A 17,964-nucleotide genomic window follows, 5' to 3' on the forward strand; every position below is an offset into this window, starting at 1 on the left:
GCGTGACCGTCTTACGAGGAATTAATTTAACGGAACAAGCCATATTGATTGGTGGTAATAAATAGGCGCTTTATGAAATCACTCCTTTGACGACAACTGTACAACGAGAATCTTTTAGCCAATGTTCATTATAATTAGCCTCAATATAATTAAATTCTATTTTACGATATGAAGGACCGATATCGTGTTGTAAAATTATGCTAACTGTATCTTTATCTTGAATATATTGCAGAGTAAATATTATCGGACGTTTTTATAGACATGCAACTAATTTATTCAGTTTCTTCAAGTTCATTGATAATTTATATTGAAACCAGTGCAATTTATATTATTAAGCATTAGTTATATATATTGTTATATATTAGATAACAAATTTTACTATTAGCAAGATAAAATATTTATTAAAATAAATATAATATTAAACGGAATAGTATATAATATAATAGAAAAAAAATAAAGAATACAAGATACTTTAGTGCCCTGGACTCTAGACAAATACGTCAATTTAAATTGTAGCGACTCTTAACGATTAGAGCAATATATGCAGATATGATTTATTACGCTTTCCTTTCGGCAGACCGTTTCGGGTAATTGGAGCAATGAAATAATAAATTCGATAATGAGGCCTCGCTGTCGAAATTGAAACCCGGCGTATTCCATCGATACATTTAGAAAGATTACAGCAACACTTGATAAAGCGTAGGTCGACAATATCACTCGTGGTCCCGATTGAATAATTATGCATACTTTCGGTGCTCTTTGTACCTTACCCAACCATGACAATGTAACTTTCATCAATTGTAATCGCAGTTACAACTTGCTTCTTATGTAAGATATCTGTTGTGCATTCTCGTATTTTATTTTCCGAAACGGATTCTTTTTTTTAATAATTTTTTTTTATATTGTTGCAGAAAATTTAAAAATATTTGTGAGCGCGTTTTAGTTTGTTTTTTTTTCCCCCCCCATGTATTTCTTTCCATATTTCGTTATCTATAGAGAAGAAAGAAAAGGGTCTTGCCCACTATTGTCCTTTACGGAGGAACCCCGCAGTTACGTAATAGAGCGGCATCAAATATGATTGACCAACCGCAAATTTGATTCTTTACTCCGTATTTTATCTTCTTGTGTAATTCACTTCTTTTGCAGTCTCGAAACTCTGCAATCGCAATTGATTGAAACATCACTTTTAGTTGCTTCGTGCGACACGCCCCTGCTTACTTTCTCCAGCTGTATCGAGACCATTGCCTAGATTATGCAGTTAATTCAATATTAAGTTTCATATAATTCTCTTTCATATATGAAATTTTATATAATTTAACTTCTCAATTTTCATTAAAATATTATTGTTAATTTATTTTAATATCTTTTATATATATTTTATTTTATTTTATTCTTTTTATATTTTATACTGAAATACTAAAATACTATATTTTTTAAATCTAATATTTGATTTAATATAAAATATTATTTCAGGATTTTAAGTTTAAAAAGTATATTTTTTAAGAATTATTTTCCGTAGAAATATTTTTCTATATAATCGAAATTATTATTTTCTCAGAGAAGCAGCATTTCTGTTGGGAAACTCAAATCTAAAAACAGGTAGTCTCGACGAATTTTTCTGGGATAAACTTTATTCTTTTTTCTTTGTCCCTTTTCTCTGTCGGGTTGAAATTTTCCAAGGTTTAAATTCTATATGGCAGGAAGATTTAAAACTGTCACCGGGATTTGTGACAGGTCCTCGTGTTCTAAACGCTCCTGCGGGAAACTCCCTTTTGCCCTAGAGGAAAAAGATTTATGCGTTTCGAGGGTATATTCTCGACTGGACCTTATGTGTAAACATATCTCTCTCGTAAATACTCTCATTTTTCTAGTTTTTAAGTGAAAGCATGTGTTTCTTCTTATATATATTATTTCTTTTTCTCTCGTTGTGATTGATGACATCACTCGTGACTGGTAACGATATTTCACATGAACATAGTATAAATTCAATGTTTATAATTCTTATTCTCGAATTTAATAGTTACATTGGCTAATAAATAAAATGTAGCATTATTTAAAGATGTATATTAAACATTAAACGCATATTATTTTAAGAAATAACGTCTCGCCAAACGAAAATATTTGTGTAATGAAAAAAAAGAACGAAAAAACGTTGATGTTATTGTTTTAAAATTAGCCAAAGGACAAATCCTTAAATAATTAATTATTTGATTAATTGTTAATTTTCAAATATATGACACAATTATTTGTGTGTAATACATAATTTTTTTCAGACAATAATAAAATATGTAAAGAGAAGGTATTTTACATATGTAATAAGAGACCTGAAAAAAATGTGGAATGTGAGGGCACAGTTGGTGAAGACCTTGACCCTGAAAATGTTTTCATGGCGTTAATTATTAGGTACAAAGCTGACCCTCACCCTTCTTTTTGCACGAACAATTACACAGGAGGGCACTTGGTGGTGGGAACAACTGGGATAATGTACATTACGAACACGACAAAATTCTCGAAGCGTTACGATCCGAGTTAACTGGGCTAACAATTCCCATCAGGCTGTAAAAAATGCGATACTTGAATGCGATATATAAGATTCTGCATATTTACTCGAAAAAGCGGACTTTACGTACTCGCAACATTCTGAAATATTTTTTTATTTTTTGTTAGTTTTATTTGTATTTTATATTGCGATTCAATGAATTTAATCTTACAATTAATTCAATTACTCAGATATTATTGGAAAATTAATTTATATCCTATAAATAATCTCTCCATATAAAAGATTAATGGATAAATTCTTCGCGGAAAATGTATATTGCCTATATCTATGAAAGAAAATTCGCATAAATTATTGCTTTCTTTACTGCTTTGTAATTTATTTACTGTATTTCTTCGTACATTTCTAATTAGTGATCATTTCAGCGACGTAGTTCAAGTGAATGTAAATCTTTATCCGACATTCGATAAAACGTAATAGGCTCATAAAATTGATTTGATTATTGTGCTTAACTACATATGAGTATAGTACATGACTGTAAGAAGCCGCTAAGCTTTGCAGAAACCTTGACTTGTCGTATCACAGTCACCTTATAAGTCTTCTAGTTACGTCTTAAAGATCACAAATATCTCGCAAATATTCCGCGCGTGGAATGTCTTTACATTTCTCATGAGAAAAAAAATTTTAAGTTTGAAACACTCTGTACATCGTGCAGACACGCGAGATATTTCATAAGCAGCAGCCTTAACTCTTTAATAATTTGCGCAAGATATCAGATTGCTTTTTAACGTGACTGTAACTACCATTACATCACGATGCTTTTTAATCATGTTATCGCCATGTTTCAAATCTTTTTTAAATCATTGTCACTTTTTTGACGATCTTTTAATAGCGATTTTTTAATTAAATTAATTAAATTAATTTATTTTAATTAAATTAATTTATCGCTATTTCCTCGTTTCTTTATTTCTTATATCGTTATTCGCAAGTTTGTAAATATATAATTGGAATGCGCTCTCAAGAGAGAGATGTTTGTTGAGGATTAAAATATCGACCGATCTGTTTGCCCTCGTCAAGATGATACACCGACTTTCGTTTTCTCTGGAGAACAAGGCGCGTCACTGTGCGCGATGCATTCTGCTCCTCGGCACGTGCGTTTTTGCCGCAGGCTTCCGGTCCAGTTTTTAGCCCCGTCCTCGTCCTCGACTCTTGTCGACCGACCCTCTGTCAAAACCTGGATGCACAATGAGTCGAAACCTTTTTTTCCAGGGGAGAACTTTATCTGTTATTATAAAAAGTTTACGTCAACAATATCGATATTATGTAGAGCAATAATTCTCGGCAAAAACACGGCAAATACGACATATTTTTATTAATATGTAGCCTAAATAAATAATATAATTATAGCTTATATAATTACGCATAAAAACAATTTTTTTATAATTATATTTTAATTATTAATTACGAAACTGTAAATATTAAATTTGAATTTAAATTATTATTTTATTTGATAATTTGATTTTTTATTTAGATTCAATTAATCTTTCATATTAATTTTTATTTTCGACTCTTAACATAATAATTTTAAAAAATATTAAAATTACATTACTAACATATTTTTTTTTGATGAAAATTAATTATTACCAGGTGTCCCATTTTAAAGGACCCACTCAAATATCTCATTGTCAGAAACACTGCGTTAAATCGAAAAATGTTTCCTACAAAAGTTGTAGGGTTTCGAGGGGGACATAACATAGTAATATTCATATGACCTTGGGCGGCGTCTCCAAGGTCAAACGAAGGTGAGAATGAATTTTGAAAAGAAGAAAAAATATTAGGAAAATAAAAAAATGCTTCAGATAAAAGTTGTTCAAATTAATTAGTAGAAGAAGATGTTATAATAAAAAATATGGGTTTCCATTTAAAAAATCATTCATTCTCACCTTCACTTCACCTTGGAGGCGCCGCCCAAGGTCATATGAATATTACTATGTTATGTCCCCCTCGAAACCCTACAACTTTTGTAGGAAACATTTTTCGATTTAACGCAGTGTTTCTGAGATATTTGAGTGGGTCCTTTAAAATGGGACACCCGGTATAATACTGTACATTTTAACATCATTTATATTTCGGATTTAATGTCTCAATTAACATCTCGATAGCCACGGTAATTGTGACTATAAACGATAAATACACCGGTACATTTTAACGTATCGAGCGCAATCTGACATAAGAAACGCCTGGAACAGAGTGTTCGAGGGAGGTGTAAGGGGCCCCAAGTAAGGCGAGTAGACAGCTCTTTTACGAGAATATATATATATCGTATGTGTATGCACTTCTCGGGTGCATCTCTCAGCGGTAGGTGAACCCGAGCACATTAGCGGCAAGCGTGGGAGCCAATATTTACGATCCATATCGAATGGACCACCGACTCTCTTCGACCTCACAAGTACTTTTAGCCTCTTTGAACAAATAATATACAGGGTGTTTAAATACTGTTTTCTTCCAATTAGGGTTTTTTTTATGAATTTAGAATTTTTTATATTCTAACAATCACCTGTTTTCTAGTTGCATATTAAATCTCGATTTCAATTTATTTGATTAAATTCAATTTTAATTTTTGTTATGACATATATTAAATTTAAAAAGATAAATATATTTTCGAGAAGTCAAATATCTTGGATTTTTTATCCAAGAAAGAAAGGGGGAGAAAGAGAGTTGAAGTGCAATCCTGTTACGATATAGAATATATAATTACCGCTTATTTGATGTAGATGTAGCGCGTACCCGAGTTTACATATACTTTATTCGGATTTAAACCTCTCTCTCTCTCTACGAAATAACTGAGGTCGGCGCCCGGCCAAAGGACCTCGCATCCTAGGTACGAGATGACGACGGGAGTCATTCCACGTCGCGCGTTAAAGTAATAAGGTGGTACAATGGGCCCCCAGAGACACTCTCTCGCGGTGGCGAATTACGCGTCCCACGTTCGCTGTTACCGTTTTACGAGCGAAATAATTTCCTCCGGAATTACGCGCGCGACTCCAGAATTGCACTCACACACGCCCGGAGTCCTCCCCGGCTCCCATCGCGATCCCTTTGTTCGCTATCCTGATGAAATTCCACGCTCGTTCCTTCGCGAAGGAAAAAAAAAATAGAGTTCACGCTGATTGCCCTCTTAGAATTTCATGATCGCCCCGATTGCGCAATATTTTCGAAAAGAGAAGGAAGAAGAGTCGTGTTTTTACGTTCGCGGAAATAATCATTTTCGCGATTTTGATGATTGAGATTTAAAATCATTTCGGGATAACGAGATGGTGATCGAAGCGAGTTCGATGACCGCGTTTTTTATTCCACGAATGCACATTCTACCTAAAAAAGAGATGTGTTTTCTAATGCTTTCCCTGTTTCTTTCTTGAAGAAAGCCTTTGCAAATGGACTTTATCTTCTTACAGAATTTTAATCGAAAAATTAATCATTAAAATACTTCATGAATGGATATTTGAAAAAATAAAATTTGCAAAATAAAAAAAAATATTAAATAATTTATGATGCTAAAGACATTATTAAAATTAGATTCAAAAACTTCTGGAGCAACCAATATATAATTTCTGATTATATTAATAATTTAAACGTGCTTTTAAAAAGCATTGGATAAAGATTTAATAATTAAAAAATCAAAAAGAGATTAATAGAATCTAAAAGCACAAATCTTGTTATTAAATTAAATTATAAAGTAATTATAAACATGATTTTAAAAATATGTAATTACAGCAATCTATAAAGCAATCATTATAATCAACGAATAGTTATATAATGTTATACGACTTATCATCTCTAGAAATAAATTTTATCCATACTCTGTTGCATATATACATACAATAATTAGATGATTCGTAATGCAATCAATTATTATCTCGCAACATGTAATTGCAATGTTACATACAATAACGCTATATGATATTTTAAAATCAAATAAAATGTAATTATACCGTTAAAACACTATCCAAGTGTGTCATCGCTGATACTAGTTACAGTCGCTAGTTATAATAGCAAGAGTTGAAGAAGAGCAGTGTAACAACGAACAGCCGTCGACCATATGGTCCGGAATAGATGAAGAAGAGATCAGTGAAGCGAAAAAGGAGCGAAGAGAGAAACTGACAGAGAATTTGCATCGCTCCAGTTTAGATTATTGAGCGTCGTGCCAGCTTCTTCTTCCTACGCCATAACTGAACATCTTCCTCGCTTCGTGGCGTAGTGTTGAAAACACGCCTGAGAGACTAATTACGTGACGAGAAACACGAGTTGATACTCGGACACGACATCACGATAAATACCTCATGAAAGAAACTACGATGACGGTATTAATCTTCATCCCGCACGTTCGTTGGAATTATCAGGCGTTGCTTCAGGCATAATTATTATTTGATATGACACGATAATGTATATATATACTATATGTATACAACAATATCTAATTTGATACAATCGTGTCTATATTTTCATAAATTTTTTCATTGTCATTATTGAAAGAATTCTGTTGTTCTAAAATAAAGAAATAAATAGTACAAAATGTTTTTTTTTAATGATTTCAATAGAAATATTGTACAAAAAAAATAAAATTATATATCTTATTGTAAAATAAAACTGTATAATAAAATTGTTTTATACAAAAAAAAAATTATAAATTTTAGAATTTATGTATACATTTTTACTAATAATAGGAATATATATATATATAGTTCATAAAATAATTACATAAAAATAAACACAATTATTTTTATATAATTATTTGGTGAAGATTTATCAGATACCTTAATGTAATTATACAGGCATTAAAAATTGCATATTCCTCTTCTTGTTTCAGGCACACGTAGTCTCGGCCTTCGAGCAATCGCTGTCCAACATGACCCAAAGATTGCAGCAACTCACAGCAACAGCTGAAAAGAAGGTAAAGACAATTTAAAATATTGAGATTATTAGGAAAATCAATTTTTAATTATCTCTATTGGCTGGTGAAGAGATTTTTATTTTGCAGAAATGTTCACCAACTATCACTGGATTTGATTTTTAAAAAATGATAAATTTAATTAATTAACATCCACTGTACATATATTTCTATCATAAAAAAAAAAATACATCATATGTGAATGATTTTTTAGGATTCCGAGCTTCATGAACTCCGAGAAACGATCGAAAGGCTACGCAAGCAGAGTGCTGAAGCCGGATTAAATAACGGTCCAGCTGCGAACAATGGTCGCCGTCATACTTTAGGCGACTCCGAATCTGGTACCACCGGCTGCACCGGCAGCAGCAGCAGCAGCAATCATCATCAAGGTGCATCGATGGCGAGACAGTTGTCCGCGGATAGCGTGACGTCCTTGAACTCGCTGAGTAGCGCCTGCTCGGCCAGTAGTAATCATCACAAGAAAAAGGGCTGGCTACGCAGCTCCTTCTCCAAGGCGTTCTCGAGATCGCGCAAGAATCGACACGGTTCAGTATCCGATGCTGAAGATTGCAAAGAGAGTCCTGGTGGTGATCTGAGCGCTCCCAACAGCCCTAGACTACCAACCGCATCCAAACACGAATCTTCGAGGGGCCAAGCCGCGAGAAGCAACGGCCAGAAGTCACCCGAACACGAAAATCCTCTGTCGGGAAGTAAGAGCAGCTCGGCTCTGTATAAGAAGGAGGACGAGGACGTGGACGAGTTGAAAAAGCAACTGAGGGAGAAAGATCTGGTGCTCACGGATATTAGATTGGAAGCGTTATCTTCGGCTCATCAATTGGAATCTTTAAAGGATACGGTTATCAAGATGAGAGTGAGTGGCATACTATGCAAATTTCAATAGTTTAATACAAAAATTGTAAAATTCTCTTAACATCTCTCTAATATTTAAGTCTAACAAATATTTCAAAGTATTAATGCATTAAACTTTTGAGTTAGAAAATACATCGATACGCGAGTAAAAATGTTTCTCCATGATTTATCTCTATTTTAATTCATTTTATATTAATTTATCGCTGTTTCTAGTACGAGATGCTAAATCTGAAGCAGAACAACGAGCGTCTCCAGCGACTGGTGACTTCGAAGTCGCTCACTTCCTCGCAGTCTTCTCTACCCAGTGATCCAGATCGACGCTTCAGTATGACCGAAGTGGCATCGAGCGTCGCAGCATTGTCGAACGGCGATGCCAGTTCCACGGCCGATCAGCTAGAAGATCTCAATGTCCCGGTAGAACACGACGTGGTGCCATCGAGCACGACAACTTCAGAATCGGTTCTCGAACAGGACACCGATGGCAAGAGGATTAACGTGGCCGTCTACCTCGGCAGCGAGCGGAATTTCAACTACAATTTAGTTACCGGAAGCGGTTCCGCCGACGGTACCATAGGCGAACCACCTCATTGCGTAATCGCCAACGTGTGCATTAGCAATAAAACCAGCTGGGACGCATTGGATTCTATAGTGAGACGTTGCTTCAAAGAGTACGTTTCCCGAGTGGATCCTGTGACGAATTTAGGTCTCGGCGTCGAATGCGTCGCCGCGTATCATCTCGGCGAAGCGTCCAGGTACATGCTTACTTTGAGACTTTTAGAGTAATATAAATTGAAAACTTTATAATTTTTCAATCACACTAAAGGATATTTCAAAGATAATAATTTTTAAATGAATAAAATTTTAATAAAAATTACCATTCAATTGTTACAAGAGGTTTTACGTTTCAAGAAAAATTCTATCCTCAAAAATACTTAAATAAATATCTTGAAATATATAGTAGATATATTTTAAGTTTTATGTCTCCTAAGATTTATCATTTTCTACTTTCATATTCACAAGATAATTACAATAAATTTCTCTTTTCGTCACACAGATGCACCACTGATTCTCAGCACCCTGAGCTATTGCCCTGCGGCTACCTGGTTGGTCACGTAAAGACTATCTACCTAGTGCTGTCGGGCTATTCCTGGCTAGCGGTGGACACTCTGATACCGCGCTCTATCGTCCAGCGTTTGATCTCTCTTCTAACGGAACATCGTAGAGTGATTCTGTGCGGTCCAAGTGGTACGGGGAAAAGTTACCTGGCCGGAAAACTTGCGCACGCCCTAGTAGATACTGATAATGACACGAAGGACGCCGCCGCCGTTGCGACATTCAATGTCGATCATAAGTCCAGCAAGGAACTGCGCCAATATCTCGCACACATTGCCGAAAGATGTGATTCGAGTGCTGCCGATGAATTGCCCAGAGTGATTATTTTAGAAAATCTTCAGCACGCGGCGTCTCTGGGCGAGCTCTTCAGTGGTCTCCTAGGAACCAGGCACTCGTCGTGTCCTGCCATCATCGGTACCATGAGTCAGGCTACTTGCAGTACCACCAATTTGCAATTGCATCACAATTTCAGGTATGTTTATATTGAGAGATGACCTTCTCTGCAAAGCAAAAAATTTTTAATAATTTTTGATATATTTTATAACTAGAAACCCCCTGAAATGTAAAAAGAACATTCTAAAAATTATAAAAATTCTCAGTAAGAAATTAAATGTTAAAAATCAAGTTAAATTTAATTGATGTTTAATGTATTTAATTATCTTTGTATATATCTGTTTTATTAGATAATGAAGAGATCAAACGTTGATATTTGTTGAATGGGGACTGGGTTTTTAATTATGTAATAATGTAATTAAACAGGTGGGTATTATGCGCAAACCACATGGAGCCAGTCAAGGGATTTCTGGGACGTTATTTGAGAAGAAAATTATTGGAGCACGAATTGCGCGAGTGCGCCGGAACGAGGAACGCGGAAATGGCGGCAGTAGTAGAGTGGCTGCCACGTGTATGGTTGCATCTCAACAAGTTCCTAGAAACCCATAGCAGCTCCGACGTCACCATAGGTAATTGGTGATATTTAAAATACATCTCAGAAGATGTGATCTCGGATGATATAATTCAAATTATACAAAGTTGTAGCGAATCTTAAGAAGCCTCAGCACTTGAAACAAAAATCTCTTATTTTTAATTCTCATTTTTCTTGAAATTAAAAAAAAAAAAAAAAAAAAACGTTTTTAATCATTAAAATTTCAAGATACTCTTATACTCTTGCAATAAAATTCTATTATTTTTTAAGCTGAATTTTCAATTTTAATCATCAATTTCCTTACTAATTACTTTCCGATTACTTCAAATATGACAATAATAAATACTGATAAATATATATCTTAGGACCGCGGCTTTTCTTGTCGTGCCCGATGGAAGTGGCTGGCTCTCAAGTATGGTTTACCGATTTGTGGAATTATTCGGTCATTCCTTATCTGGTGGAGGCGGTCAGGGAAGGCTTGACGTTATACGGAAGACGCGTGAGCGGAAACGGAAACGGCGAACCCACATGGGAAGATCCAGCGCAATTCATCACGTCCAGCTACCCATGGCTGTCGACGCATGCCGTACACGGCGGCAGCGATGCTCTTCTACGTTTGAGACCCGAGGACGTAGGATACGACGTCGTCTCCACTGGACATACTTCTGGCGTGGGAGCTTCCAGTGTAAAGAGTCTTGGAAGTACTCACAGCGACACCGAAGGAGATCCTCTGGTTAGCACACGAAATATTGTGATTAGGGAACTCTGTTCAAAACATACAGATATATATATATATATATTTCAAATATAAAATTAATTTCCCTCCCTCAAAAAATATGATAGAATATCTATCATTAAAGAGATCGAGAATTCAGATACCTATATACAAATAAAAAAAAATTAATTATATTTTATCACGTTACAGAAAAAATTTATATTATATACTATTATATTATACTATTATTTTATACTATACTTATAAAGAAATTTATTTTAATTATTTATATTGCTTTGTGCAAAATTCATTCAATAGTAATCTTACCGAGTAATCGATTTATTTAAATGCTGTATTGTACCTTTATTTTTTGCAGCTTAACATGCTGATGAGGCTGCAAGAAGCGGCTAATTATTCGAGTCCGCACAGCAACGACAGTGACTCGGTGACATCTCTTGACTCGTCGCATACTCGCCACTCGGAGGATTTGAGCAGTTCAACACGGGGAGTGGAGTCGGCACTTTAAATTAGCAAGATATATCGTGAAAAAACTCTTTGCCGAAAGGTCGAGACATGCGAATATCGACTGCTCAATTAACTAAAAAAGATATAAAAATAAAGATCGATAATTCTTGCAATCATTCTGATCGCCGAAAAAATTCAGAGCAAGAGAATTTATTTATAAATGAAAGGTAATTACAAAAGACGAGGATATATCCTCATCATCAGGGAATATCTCTAACAATAAGATTAAAAATCGAGAAAAAAGTTACAAATATAAATCATACTTCTGAGTCGGGATAAGAGATTCAATTAAATATTTGCGATAATTTTTGTCATAATAAATATCATGTTTTATGTTTATTAAAACCCCTCTAAAACGCAATAAAATGAAAACAAGTCCCAAAGAAGCGCCAGCTATTTTAAAATCGCATGATACCAAGAGCTTCAATAACGACCTAAGAGGGATTTAAGATGCCTAGTAAAGCTGGCCTAGATTTATAAATTTCTACGTGCATTCAGCACCGAAGGTGTGATATGTAATATTAAATGAACGAAGAACGGCGACAACAAATAAGCGCGTCGACTCCTCGCTCTTTACAAAATAGGCGAACCGATAGGAATTTATTCACAAGATTCATTCTATGAAATTAAGTTTTACACATTTTCGAGATTACAAGACTTAAAATAAATTTAAACTAAATGTAATTAAAATTTGAAAAATTAGATAAAAATCTGTTTTAATTTGCTTCAAAAGTCTTCTCTGCTAAACAAAAATAAAAAAGAATTTGAATGCATAAAAGAGATTAACTTCTTAGCAAGAGACATTAAGGTAAATTGCAACAAGTAAATTTCTTTAAATTCTTAATTTAATTTCATCATTGCAATTTATTTCATGAAAGAATTCTATAAGCAATAAATGTTAGAAATATCAAAAAATTGATTTCACAGAAAGAAACTTTTTTTAAACTCTTTCGGTTCGGCAAATTTTTTGCGGAGCGTAAACGCGAATACGATGCAATAATTTCTACGCTGCCGTTTGCAGAATTCTATTTTGATGGGACGCATTTTTTCACTTACGACGAGACACGAGCGTATAATTAATAAAATGAAAGTCGACTCGTCTCGATCTCGTCGTTTGATATATGCAGTATTAATAGTAGAGCGCAAAAAAAAAAAAAAAGAGAATGACTTCGAATCGAGAAATTCTTAAACAAGAGATTTCTCTTTCTCGTCCGATACATATTTTTTATGTAAAATTATCTAAACACGGACGGATCTCAAGGACGACTAAATGAACAATTCTCGCTTTTAAGTAGACAAAGTAAAAGCGAGTGAGTTCGAAGCAAACGATCGTGGTCTGTGCAAAGATAGTCTATTTATACATACTTTGCTACGAAAGCTCTATTTAATTAAAGAATGTTGATATAATATATATATATATATATATGTATGTATATATATATATACACTCATATACCTGAATACGACGATATGGCGCTCTAAATATATTATATAAATATATACATATTTAAAAAAAATGGAATTTTTAACTAGCCTGTAAGATACGTGAATAATTCTGGTCATGTAACGTTGTAAATATGAGATATAAAGCGAGATAGGTTACGCTAGAATGCTGCAAATTCGATTCAAAGTCCCATACAAATGGGCCTCGATATCTCTCTGCGATAGTTTTACCTATATACCTGTGCTTTGATATATTTTCTAAGTTAAAGTCTAAATCTTCGTCATCTCTTGCATCTAGCAAGAAGAACATGTATTTTTTTATTTCATGTATATACGTATATTTTTTTAAGGAACATTCTAATCTTACATAATTAGAATCAAAAATTCATATAAAAAATGTTAAAAAATATATTGCAAAAAAATAAAATTATAATTTATTTCTTTCTTATCAATTTATTTTTAATCTTTTAAGGTTCATAGACTATAAGTTTGTTATCCCAGATAACACACAATTTTCTAAAAATTAAATAAGTTTACATATTTTTAAAAAATGTAGAAAATAAAAGTGCATTTTTAATGACGCTAATTAAAAGATTACCGTCGCGGGAGATAATGCGAGATTCACGAAGACTATATATAATGTATATGATTGATGGCATAATGTTCTCTAATTACGATGAGAAGAGGGAACACGTCAACGTATAATAATACACATATAATAATACAATCGCATTTACAGGTTTTTTTACGTTTGTACCGTATTTATAACGCTGTACGCAGCACTCCAAACTCTATCCAAATAATGATAATTAACTGTGTCATCAAATAAATCGCATTCAAATCTGTCTCGTTCTTCTTTCTCATTTCAAGCTCCGCACTTACCTCTTGGCAAACAGATGCATGAAAGAATCATTATACATACTTTAAGAAATAATTTCCAACGAAGAGAAATTATATTCTCTCTCTCGTCAAGTAATATCCCATGCCAAGATATTATGATAAAATTTTTAAAAATTAAGAGAAAATGTGGTAGATATTTATTCTACATAGGAAATTGAGTTCCTAACTAAATATAAATAACATTTTATATTTAGTTAGATATTCAATTTAAAATAAAATATTTTTAAAAATATTAAAAATTTCTTTTACAAGAGTGTTTATATCTTTATATTGCTTAAACTCTTCAAATTTTATTTGATTGTTAATTAGTTAATTTTCCCAATTCTCTCCCTTCCTCTCCCCAACCTCGCTCTCTCACCTCTATTGATTTTTTTCATTGAACGTTTCCATTTATGTCAAAATTCTTTTCATTGTTCTAAAAAAAAAATTATCCTCGGGCTACCGATGATCCAGGATCACATTTGAAACATATTTCTTTTTCTTCAGACAGTTCTCCACCGCGGCATAGATGATGAGTAATCTTCTGTCCATGGCACTTAAATGCGCCTCTGTGATCAATGGAAGAACATCCGATATTTCAGCTTCGTGTGCAGCAAGTCTACCCAATGCAATACTCAAGGATCCACCACTGAATAATCGCAACCTGTCCCATGTAGTTTTATGAATTCTGAAATAAAATTGATTTTTTTCAAATTTTTTTAAAAATTTTTATCCAATTCTTCAGTCAAAATGTCTAAGTCTAAACTAACAAAGGGCAGACAAAACAAAGCTAGATTTTCAATGCTTTAAACGGCTTTAGAGAATTATCAATTTCAATGTGTACTTACATGCAGCATTGATAGAGAGGCGCCAGAATATCGAGATGATCCACGTCGGGATTGCCTAGGCTCTTCCCATTATCGATTAGCAACACCGCAGGATTATGAAAATTATTTTGCGCGAGTTCATAATGATGACGATCGCCATTGTCCATGAGAAAGTCAAAGATTGCTGTATCGATCAAGTCCAAGAGTCTGCTAGATGATTGCGGTGAATAAGTCTTAGAATCCATTACCTGAAAAAAAATAAAAATTATTAATTTTGCATTCTCCAGAGAACATAAAACACTAACTATAAATGCATTTCTGACAGTGTGAATTCTTTTTGTTTTGCAACTTGTACAATTTTATAATTTTTTTTATTTTGCGGAAATGAAAAATACATGAATTGAAAGTAATTAAATCGAAACACACATCTTGTATCAAGTAACGTTTAATAAAGTAGTTTATTAATATTTAGCATTACTTAATTTTAAATACTTTTAGTAAATAAATTCTACGCTTAACAATATACCTTATCACAATAAGCCTCGTCGACTTCCCATGCAGCGAGTTTATTTTTTTTGTACGTTCGTTGCCAAGGATGACGGTGTTTGATCAGTCTTAGATATCGTGGAAGCCAAAAAATGAGGGCACCCTCAAGTACGCCCCCCGATCCGCAAATGGGATCAGCCGGAGAACAATAATGACAAACTCCATATAGGCACGTGTCATTACCCTCTTGATACATGGTTGTGTATAATGCCGGCGTCGCAATTTCGCGAACTTCCTCCCCCAGATCAACTACGAATAGAAAGAAAGAAAGAATACCTTACTTTATTAATTTATAGCAGAAAGTTCAAAAACACTATGCTTTCTTTATTGGAGGAAAGTAATTACAGTTAGAAGTCGGTTAAAGTTTTGATTGTAAATTCTTAGAATCTCTATCAAAATAATAAAGAAAAGATAATTTAATTGAGATTTTTATTCACAAGATCCTGATAGATTGTAGTTTTAACTTAATTGAAAATACTATGACAATTCTATTATAATTCGGATTGAACTCTGTTCAATCGTCTTATTTCATTGTATTTCAACATACGTTTTCGTATGACAGTGAGAGGTACTCTTCGCAATGCTAGCAAAGATGATAAATAAAAAGCCACCACTTCAGCATTGTGTCGATCCTTGCCTTGGTACACCGGTCCATGTATGATAGCATCTCTGGAATACCACTGTGGTTTAAATAATGCTTTTACGTCGTTCTCCAGATTAAGCATGAGTTTCAGCTGAGTACCCAACGGAGCATTATCGGCACGAACTACTCTAGACCTTCGCAAGACTTCCAGGATAGTCCCTAATTCTGGAGCTGCTGGTGGAATCAGCTGATGTGCATCCGGCCACTATACACGCAATAAATAATATTTATGCTTCGCTATTATTATTAAATTTACTTCAGTTATATATTATTTGATTAGATAAATTAAAAAACATGATTGAAAATTAACAATATAACTGTTTTCAAATTAATCAATATAATAAAATCTCCAAACATTGTAGAAAAACAGAAAAGATTGGAGCCCATTTCAGATCTCCTAAATTTATTAAAATAAAATAAATTTAACAATTTATATTATTAGAGAGATAGAATCAAATTATTTGTCTTTCATCTCCAAAAAAATTCGATTTTAAGATTTCGAAATCTGTTATAAACTTACAAATTTTCAAACGTTACAAAATACTTTGGAAAATTTTTCTCACTAACATTGTTATTAGGAATATTCCAGATATCCTCGCGAACATTTGGCATTATCCTCAGCTCGGCCAGCAGCCGTTCGAGAACGAGCGTATAGCTGCTGTTCTGTTTAAAATACTTGGAAGGTAGTGTGCGAACCTCTTCCTTGATCTTCTCACTAATATCCTTTACGATCGATCTCATTTGCGATCGATCTTGCAGATTCTTGTCATTGGATCTTGAAGATGTAAAAGAGTCTTGTCCAGATTTTGGTTGCGGTAAATTTCTGGAGTAGATCCTTCGTGAGGAGGATGAAGTCTCAACGATCATCCGAATGAAGTAGATATTCACGCTGAGGACTAATATTAGGAGGATGCTCAAGGCAAAAAAGGCGCAACGTCGGCCAATCATCTGCAATTTTTGTAAACATTAGCAATTATTAATACATAATTGTGTAATAATAAAATTAGATTATTAATTATAATTTTATAAAGTGCTGAATTGATATTAATAATTTTTATTGAGTTCTCAAATTATTAATTTTTTACTAAAAAATAAAGAGCTTAACTTTTTACAAATTTACATTCTAAAATATAACAAGTAATTTTTATTAAATTACCAAAAAATTGACACAAAAATAAATTCTTTTTATAAAAAGCAAAAATAAAATTTCCCGCGTTACGTGACGCATTTCCTGCTTGCAAACGTCATAGTTCATAACAATGTTATGTGACGTTGCTCGCGCCGGTGTATTCATTACCATTAATTATAATTAAATGAATGTCTTCTCGCTCCATCAAAATCATAATTGCGGCTATAATACAGTATTAACACAACATAAACACTTATAACTTTCACAACAAAAATTCCGAATTTTATTTGCACGCGAGAATCGATATTGGTACAATCAGCGGGTCCACTCGTAGTTTGACGAACAATAACTTTAGCTTTTCGATCGCTTCTTCACCTTGCCACGCTGTCACCTGGTGACAAGTGCTTCTCTCATGGTTCATCGACTCGCAGGTTTCAACCGCGTCCGGACGTCGTCGCCATTTTTGCTCGCCGTGACGCAGCGACCTATCTCGACAAGATACGTCATTTCATTCTAATAGGCTCGTATCACACTGCTACAGATGTAACTTGCGCACTAAAAATTACATTGACAACTTTCAAATTCGTTTTCATAGAGAAAAATTATGAAAAAAAATATAATCTCAAAAAACAGCTTTCTTTTTTTTTTAATACAACTAGCCAACTCAAGCTACGCGCGCGCCATTCGTCAATTTTATATTAAAAAGAATGATATTATAAAAATGATATTTTTATATAAAGTTTGTTTAAATTTGATTAACATTTTTTGACAGAAATCAGATAATTAAAGCGTTAATTTGCTAATTAAATTTTAAATAAAAATATGTTATAAAAATTAAAAATGTTATAAATAATATTACAAATAATATGTTTACTACTTAAAACTCGAATAATATATTTCATTG

At 33.5% G+C, this 17,964-nt stretch overlaps 2 protein-coding genes across 11 annotated transcripts in view; one reads left to right on the forward strand and one right to left on the reverse strand.

Moving 5' to 3' along the window:
• Sick (sickie) overlaps positions 1-12,757 on the forward strand; it is a 155,963-nt gene extending 143,206 nt beyond the window's left edge. For all 8 annotated transcript variants that reach the window (XM_083046695.1, XM_083046690.1, XM_083046691.1 and 5 more), the window contains 7 exons: positions 7,365-7,448; positions 7,660-8,316; positions 8,529-9,067; positions 9,370-9,900; positions 10,188-10,390; positions 10,719-11,086; positions 11,445-12,757. In XM_083046695.1, coding sequence (XP_082902821.1) covers positions 7,365-7,448; positions 7,660-8,316; positions 8,529-9,067; positions 9,370-9,900; positions 10,188-10,390; positions 10,719-11,086; positions 11,445-11,594 — 2,532 coding nt within the window. In that variant the 3' untranslated portion in view covers positions 11,595-12,757. The remainder of the gene's footprint in view (positions 1-7,364; positions 7,449-7,659; positions 8,317-8,528; positions 9,068-9,369; positions 9,901-10,187; positions 10,391-10,718; positions 11,087-11,444) is intronic.
• Positions 12,758-13,396: 639 nt separating this feature from the next.
• Positions 13,397-17,544, reverse strand: LOC145940983 (glycosaminoglycan xylosylkinase). 3 transcript variants are annotated; one of them, XM_083046700.1, is made up of 6 exons: positions 17,436-17,544; positions 16,499-16,879; positions 15,836-16,136; positions 15,269-15,537; positions 14,764-14,990; positions 13,397-14,603 (listed from the first exon to the last, which is right to left on the reverse strand). In XM_083046700.1, the coding sequence occupies exons 2-6, from the start codon at positions 16,877-16,879 to the stop codon at positions 14,375-14,377; spliced, it is 1,407 nt and encodes a 468-aa protein (XP_082902826.1). In that variant the 5' UTR covers positions 17,436-17,544; the 3' UTR covers positions 13,397-14,374. The 3 variants fall into 3 exon arrangements, with proteins under 3 accessions (XP_082902826.1, XP_082902827.1, XP_082902825.1); XM_083046701.1 differs by having other exon boundaries at positions 15,926-16,136; positions 17,229-17,528; XM_083046699.1 differs by having other exon boundaries at positions 17,229-17,528.
• Between the last annotated feature and the right edge of the window lie 420 nt (positions 17,545-17,964).

The sequence above is a fragment of the Prenolepis imparis genome, unplaced genomic scaffold (assembly GCF_030444845.1).
Source record: "Prenolepis imparis isolate NDT839.2.m4 unplaced genomic scaffold, iyPreImpa1.0 SCAF_9, whole genome shotgun sequence".
In the NCBI taxonomy this organism is placed as follows: domain Eukaryota; kingdom Metazoa; phylum Arthropoda; class Insecta; order Hymenoptera; family Formicidae; genus Prenolepis; species Prenolepis imparis.

Coding starts and splice junctions, on each gene's coding strand:
- LOC145940983 (XM_083046699.1), bottom strand. Junction 14,991..15,268: donor ACGAGGCTTATTGTGATAAG/GTATATTGTTAA, acceptor ATTTTTTTTCAG/GTAATGGATTCTAAGACTTA. Junction 14,604..14,763: donor CCTCTCTATCAATGCTGCAT/GTAAGTACACAT, acceptor ATTTTATTTCAG/AATTCATAAAACTACATGGG.